Source organism: Saccoglossus kowalevskii, chromosome 6 (genome assembly GCF_978046115.1).
Source record: "Saccoglossus kowalevskii chromosome 6, keSacKowa6.1, whole genome shotgun sequence".
Taxonomy (NCBI): Eukaryota; Metazoa; Hemichordata; class Enteropneusta; family Harrimaniidae; genus Saccoglossus; species Saccoglossus kowalevskii.
The window spans coordinates 20,807,705-20,816,279 of record NC_140646.1 but is presented as its reverse complement, the minus strand read 5'-3'; the positions used below and the strand labels follow the sequence as shown (position 1 = coordinate 20,816,279).

Sequence of the window (8,575 nt, the reverse complement as noted above, 5' to 3'; positions counted from 1 at the left end):
AATAAATTTTTTATCCGACATCGATCTTTTGACGTCGTCCCTTACTGAATTGGACTATGGAGATAAAAGTAAGTATTTGAATTCCCAACTTGACATTTTAAGAATAAATATGCGTTTGTGAGCGATGCGGAATGCGGTCGATTGAGGGAATTCTCTCGTGTAGTAGTGTTTCTGGTTGTTGGTATATATATATTACGTATTTGCTGCACTCATCACTTTCATCCCATTATTTCTTTCTTTTATGCCCTGGATTTCACTTATGAAAACAGAATTTAATGACGTTTTATGGCATGGGTGGAAATTTTGGATGTTTTAGTCCTCCCGACGTTCGGTTTGATCCCGATGTTAAATACACCCCCCTACTCTGTTTGAATAAGTGATATCCCAATATTCATATGTGATAACCTTAATTATACTAAGTTTACAAATAAACGAAGACTATACTGAACTCGTAACCTTTATTTTCGAGAAAAACTAGAAAATATCTGTATACCAATTTCTGGGAATATACCCCCTTATATGTGATTTCGCTGACTGAAACAAAACTATGAAGCGGGGTGTACCAATTTGCTGCGATCAAGGTCGCTGTAGACATACCGCGGCAGATGAACTTATTTTGTGATATAATTGCATGAATAACTTTAATATATAATGAGAACGTAGTAAGAAGCATTTGCAACAGCAGTGTTTATGTATATGTATTAGTGACCAAATAAGGGTTGACGCATGCGGCGGGTACGTTCAAAAGATGGCAGGTTTCAAGCTGTGTCCTGTTCGATATGGGACACAACGCGTGTGAAATACATTGTTTGTTCACATGAAATTCGAACAAGCCTGTGCACTGAACAAGATGTGCCCTGGCAGTGTTCAGTACAGTGTGCCATCTACGGCGAAGATTGAGATCAACAACGCCTTTGTTTACATTTGTCACAGCGTACTAGTATTTTTTAAGTTTCTAAAAATAACGCAGGCTTGTAGGTGGATTATTCTATTTGGCTTGAAAAAAGAAGGTCTTAAAAAAGTTACTGGTGTCTTGCAGAAACGTAAAATGTAGTACATCATACCACCGAACAATTGAAAATGATGTATCTGAAGCGTCCCGGGCGCATGCACATGGCTGTAACCTGCACTTGCTTAAATAAGCACCCGAGAGAAGGTCTGAGAGAGTGACGTGTATCACCCGAGACTACACATTAATACATATCTGAACAAAACTATGTACTGGTATGTGTATGTTTTGGTGTGCTCCGTTTCACGTGTGTTCTTGTCGGCACTTGCAGACCATAAAACATACATATGCTAATGAAACCCTGAAAACATTATCATGATGTGGTACTGCCGAAATATTTATCTACGTTATTTGTTTGGATACAAAGATTTCTGCCTGTAGTGTGTACACATAAAAAGCCTCAAAGATCCCGGGAAATGCGGCAGATGAGGTATTATCCTAAACTAATATGGATACACTTGAGAATATGTAAATAATAAAAACTCCATCAGAATAGTATGAGGTACTGGCTTACGTAGAACATGACCAAAGAAAAGGAATGCCAAATCAACATCAGACAAGCTCAACCAATTTCAATTTTACGGTCAACCCCCCTGTGCGTGACATCTTATGTTAACGGACATGACGTGTGTTATACTACACACAGACACACTGACACACAGACAATGCAACCATGCAGAACGACAGAAAAAAAACTTGGAAATCGAGAAAACAACAAGTACAGACACATTATGGATGGATTTTGCATCATTTTTAAATTATGAATTATTTTTAGTGTCAATTCAATATTCACCCCGCCCTCTATATTCTGTCAGGCAACAACTATCACGGTCTAGTAGAATGTATAATGGTTCGATATCGTGTTCGCAAAACACACAGTTAATTATTCTATTTATTGTGTCTGAACAGTAGGGTGTGTATATAGAACTGACTAGATTCAATTGTACTATTTCTATAGCTGCCAATCTTCCATTGTCGCCCATTCATAATGAACTATTATTCCACTATTTCAGTAATTGCCTTGAAGTAATAAAGCAACCTATTCTACTCACGACGCAGGCCACATAGCTGGTTCTTTTCGGCGTGAAACGTTTGGTTTTGCACATTTCTATGGACAATCACAGTCTGCGATACTTCGATATAATTACACATAAGCTGTTTAATATGCCTTAGTGACTGGAATGCGTGCATGTGATATTATTATTACGTAAAACTTCACAGTCAATCAGGAGCGCATGGTGGGGCTCGGGGAAAGGGTGGCTCGTTTAGAAAACATGTTTTATAGCTGTTTGGGTTATTATTGTTATGCATTATGCATGCCGGGACATAAAAAGAACATTATCAGGTTAATGTAGAATATTTGCAACCCCTTGCGATATCGAGAACACAGTTCAATTTGCTAGTTTTTACAATGGCCAAAGACTATTTTCGACAAACGCAGGAGGGCAATATTACAACTTACGCAAATTAAATCTCCCGAACCAAACTGTTCAGAATACTCCGGCAGTATATCGTTAAGTTGTCAAAGATTAAGCTAAGAAAATGTTCCTCATAGCTATCATCATGATGTTATGAGACCTTGAACTTTTGGAGTCTCTTGTTTGAAATCCGTGACGGTGACCCCTAATATTTTTAAGGTGCACTAGTATTTCAAAGGTTCACTCTATCCTAGCTACCAACTCATAAAAACAACAAAATATTTAAAAAGTCATAACCGTGCTTCAGTCTATATGTATTTCAACAAACAAACAACACCCACAATTGATAAACAGTCTCAAACCTAAGTAGTTCACTTGTATGGGCAGCCAATCACACAATATATTCATTGAAATAAACCCCTTGTTGTTGGAGTAAAATGAATAAATTACCCCTACCCTAAACTAAATAATATAGTGTATTTATCACACTATATTGTTTATTCTAAGCGAACACAGTTTAACACTTTGTTGACGTGCACCGTGACTTATGTTGTACATGATGCGAATACCTTCTCATTTCGCTTAGAGACATCGGTCAATATTAAGTGTGAAACATGCCATAAGAACACAATATCGATAAAATCGACACAATGAGCAACAAAACTCAATATGTATCAACTATGATGATAGTTATCATATCACAATGATTAACAACAATTATATAAACGAATATTGAACGGAGGCGAATTGATTTGTGAGATATTCAGTGTTTTTCATACTATTCATCAGGGATGAGTGAACTTTATATAGCTCTGTGTCTGTTTTTATCTGTTATGAATACTTCTATTATGGATGCACTATGCGGTGAAGACACACCCTAAGGTGCACTCATGCTTTTTTCAATAATGTCCCTTACCATTGAAATGCACTATTATATCGGTGATTGTTTTGCGGACAACTCCCTGGCATAGCTTTCTCATCGTTGACCCGTGCATATTATGTTTGCTGCATATCTCAACGCTCCCGATGGTAGCAGACATCTTGTACCAAATGCGTCCCGTCTAAATGTGGGATTACTGATGCAACATGAAGGGAACCGCATGGTTACTGATCTACTGCGTTGTTGACGTTGGCTTGGGTGTGTATGGACAGAGTTTGACCACTAAGACACCGACAGTGCTTGTTACACAAGGTATGCTCATGTACAATATTAAAATGGAAATCAAATATTCTTATTTGTCAACAGTTGTTACTTAGACCTTATACGCTATATTCAATATAAATTAATAGCAAACCGCAGATGATTGACGAAGTTTTACAACCCTATTTACATAATTATAAAAAATATGAATGCAAAGTGCTGTACCAAAATATTATTTCATACTCTATTTCGTTCCTTTTTTATGTCTTCGTATTTAAATTATTCATGCCAAAACAAAATCGAGATATTGTCACCAACTATACGATATGGCGACATTTGCCACTATGATGCCCGTACTTCGTTACTAAGGGCGTTTTACACTACATCAATTATCTTGGTTTGTTGATGGGTGGGCCGGTCTTAGTCATAATTGTCAGTGAATTTCAAAAATCGTTGTATATAGACAGTCGCGACAATTACATTTAATATGAAAGCAGTAGTTTTTAGTTGTTCCACTGCACTCCAGACAAAGTTTCCCACACAGCGCAATCCCATTGCGGCGCATCGTCGTCACGGTGATATGGTATCTATTCCTGTGCTATGATGTTTACATGCTTTTTAATATTCGGCGAGGAAACTATAAATAAATAACTCCATAATTCAATACTTTATATATTGTTTATACTACAACATTGTAATTACCAACCGACAAATGGAAATAACTATCAATTATTCAATCATCTCGCCCTCTAGTGTTGATATTTTGGTTTACATTCAAACGACAGTTTTTTTGTATTTTCGCCACTGGAGGCCACTAACCCAGATCAACAACGTGGTTGAACTCACCTAGATGATAGTTCCGTAATATATATTTTGGTTTAAACATTTCCCATCTGTGATTGTAAATCACAATTACGTAGTGCTGTATTTGATTTTTAATTGGCAAGCAGTTATTTCTTTTAAATCCAACACATTTAATTCGCATACATATACGTTGCTATGCTTAGGATAGGGCCATATATATATATATATATATATATATATATATATATATATATATATATATATATATATATATATATATATATAGGACACACACGGTTGCAAATATCATCGCATTTAAAAATAGTAAAATAGTAGCAACTCATCAGATGAGAAAAGGGTCCAGGGATTAGAAATATATTATTATATATTTGGTCATTGAGGTAAATAGGTGATTGGAGTGTTGATTGTGACGTGAAAATATTATTTACAAATAAATACGTAGAAACTAATAATAGCGGCCTTCTCGTAAATGTTAACTTAATTGAGCTTAGAGTAAATTGCTGCTTCATTCTGTTTTAGATTAATACAAGCAGATCATGGTATAGGTTATGATCGTTTATAGCCATAGCGTGTCATTGTTTACAAACAAGCATTCATGAGCCTTTGCATTTTTAGCATATGTTGATATCGTCTTGGGACTCAATTCCCGCGCGTGCACAGGTGACGACCCTCCCGCTTTAAATAAGAAAGGGCAGTGGTCGTTGCGTCGCGTAGTGCTCGAAATCGGCCCCATGCAACGTATAGGCTGTTTACGTTTTGCGCGCCTGCGCAGTGACTGGTTGGCGGTGTTGTTCTCTGCTCTTGTTTTAAATATACGTGTAGTTGACCCTGTTAATAAAATAACTTACGGACAACGTTGTCACATCAGATCGCGCGCTAATGTTAATCGATGAGCGACATTTGTTATTAGACATTTGCATGTTGGTTGGCAAAAATGTAAATAAATGACGTCACAGTGCTTATACAACGCGTATATAATACGTTGGCTATTAACTCAAAAATCGAACGCGCGCAGCATTTCAAATTGAAAATATATGATTAAGAAGTGATTTTATTCTCAAACTGAATAAATAAACTATCTAACTCCTATATCTTACTGTATATTTACAGGGAGAACAGCCCTTGCAGGTCTGGCAAATAGAACTGGTTTGAGTGAAGGATTCTGGGTGAGCGTCATCGCTACATCCATACTGTGTTTCGTTGCTGTTTGTGTGTCCTGTTGCATTTGTTGTTGGCCTGTGGATAAAGAAGTTAAGATACAAAAAATATTCAAAAAGAACGTGCATAGGATAACCCGACGAAACAAGAACAGCAACGCCAATGATACTAGAAATGCTAGACAGTCTGCAAAAAGAGCAGTTGCACTAACGCCTCAACCTCATGAAGAAAGCATGCAATATAATTATTATAACCCTGTAATAGCTAATGCATACCCAGGAGATGGGCATGAAAGTAACAGTCAATTCGTTCAAAGTGAGCAGTCTGGGCTTGAAAACCCGGGTTTTACCTTTGTTGCTTTACCGCCATCACCGGAGCTTCAGCGACGTGTGAATCCCCAGGCTAGCGAATTTCCAGTGGAACCCGATGAGTTAAGAGATGATGAAATCGACTATACAATATTTCGCAAGCCGTTTTACTTAAGGGAGCACGGAGTTCCAGACACAATGGAGCCTCCTGAAGCGGATTATGAAGACGAATCCGAGCCTGAGCCTGAACGTGACCCAGAACCTCCCCTTATTGAATATCAACCTCCTTTCCCGCCTCCATTTAAAGAGACTCCAGTGCCCCAAGTACCAGTTCAACCTGTGGCCGTTGTAGAAGAAATCGTTGAAACATTGGAAACACGAACCATAGGCATCAACACAGATCCGACAGAAAGGATTGTGGAGCGAATCATTGTTACACGCAGACCAGATACACCACCGTTAACACCAATGCAGATGGTTGTTACGAGCAGACCAGATTCACCCCCAGCTGGTCCACTGCAGACGATAATACATGAAGAACCCGAAGAGACAGAATGGGTATTATGCCGCGATGTGAGTACCAGTACTGAAAAAAATCCTCTTGAAAACACTGTAAAAATCGCATATGCTTTAAATCGTGCAGTCGGTGTAGATACGGACGATGAAATTGACTGGAGGCGGGAGTGGACCATATTCCGAGAGCTGCCTAACACGTCTCGGACGACAACTGACTTGTCCAATGCTGTCCGCGAGAAGCATGTAGTACATAATCAATCATACAGCCCAGATACATATCTACGCGAACGCTATGTCAATCGACGGCCAAGAGAACAAGCATCAACAATAACTACACAAACCGAGGGCAGTCGCATTGAAGAAAGATATATCGAATCACGAGTACCGGAAAGAACAGTAAACATACAACATGATACAAGAGGAACCATGCTAGAAGAACATGGTATCAGGCGCGTGCCATTAATAAAAACAACTATACCAACTCAAACTGATAATAAAGATCATGTTATACATAAGCGATACATCTCTGAAAAAGCGCAACCTATGGCAATAACTCATCAAGACAGCCATGAAACTCACGTTCTACCATCCGCTATGTCTCCAAAGGAAACAGGTATCGCCGATACACAATATCACCATAAATATATAAGACGCAAGGTGAATAGAAATGTACAAGGAGCAGGTATTAATACAGATGAAGACAACGAAGTACTCATGCGTGTTGTTCGGAAAGATGCACGGAGGCCCGAGATTAACCAAGAAGATACTTACACCATTACAACCACACATGGAACCTCTGATGTTGTGGAACCATCCGATGGTTCACCACTCTTCAAAAGCGGAAATACAACTACTTCATACATGAATGGAATGGGAGCTGAAAGAAAGATAGTTCGAAAAGTGGCAGCTTCTACCAACACCAACACTGAAGTTGGAGTATGGACAGCATTTAGTAAAGCGTCTATGATAAGCCCTGGGACATTTGTCCAGCCACAGACACAGTTCTCAGAACAAGGAACACAACCCGAGGAAGTATACATGAAGAAATATAGTCCGCCTGTGACAACTGCAGCAACTGGCATTGACAAGCGAGGTGAAGATGTAATTGTTAAAACTGTAAATAAAGCCAATCGTGGGGTAGACACTAACAAATCCAAAAATGGGTGGGAAATTTATCGCACAAGCACAACAGATGCAGACCTACAGAAGAAAAGATGGTCAGAATTGAAATCTTTCTCTGGAGATGACAAGATTATGACCACAAATGTTCAGAGGCAGGACAACGGCAACCAAGATGCAATAGTCAAAACACATGTTGAAAGAGAGGAAGACGAAGATGGATACACGATTACCAAAACAACAACTACAACCAGGACAACACGCACAGTACTCCCCGAAGACTCAGTGCATTCTGAAGAAATAGTCAGCGTGTCTGATGACCGTGCGATTGAGGCAGGACCATCAACGCGATTCACTTCTCCTCAGACTGTATTTTATTCCAAACAAAAAACGGGCACCGACACGGATTCAGATTACAGAATATAAAACTTAAATGTGATAACTAACATTAGAGTGGGCGTAACATCTGGCCAGTATGAAGTGTTATTTGGGCAATATTTGTCAAATATTGATATGGTTTTCGTGGAAATAAAAAAAAACAGTCAAGGTACCATGATTCTATAAAACTTTCGAACAAATATTAATCGGTCTAAGCATCGTTTATTTATTTACTACAAAATATAAATACAAACTTTTAAGTCATGTGTAAATAAGAAGTTAATACAAAAATGAGCAAATTTAGACCCAATTTAAATTTTACAATATACAGTGTTTGTTAATGTAAATAAAACATGTTAATTATACGTCATTCTCTAGGCATTTACGGCCATGATAAATATAATAATAACGTGTATATACGTAATTGTAATTATACACTTTGAAATTACAGTGTATATCTGCTATATACCATAAAATTCAGCAATTGACTTAGCAAATGTAACACATTTATTGAACTGATACATCATCTGCGAAATTGTATATGCATACGGGGACAAATGAAATCATTTGTGATTTGTATTATTATCAATGTCATAGTCTGTTTTCATACGAGACAGAATAGTACACTCACGAATAAAAGAGGCCACAACATAGATCGGCTTTTCTCATGGTACAACATGGGTAGAACAATTGTATATTATAA

The 8,575-nt window shown here is 38.0% G+C and overlaps 1 protein-coding gene across 1 annotated transcript; it reads left to right on the top strand.

Moving 5' to 3' along the window:
- The first annotated feature begins 3,399 nt into the window (after window positions 1-3,399).
- On the top strand, window positions 3,400-8,242 carry LOC144361802 (uncharacterized). The gene is made up of 2 exons (XM_078013610.2): window positions 3,400-3,619; window positions 5,504-8,242. Exons 1-2 carry the CDS (start codon window positions 3,514-3,516, stop codon window positions 7,918-7,920), a joined length of 2,523 nt encoding a protein of 840 aa, XP_077869736.2. The 5' UTR covers window positions 3,400-3,513; the 3' UTR covers window positions 7,921-8,242.
- Window positions 8,243-8,575: the final 333 nt, after the last annotated feature.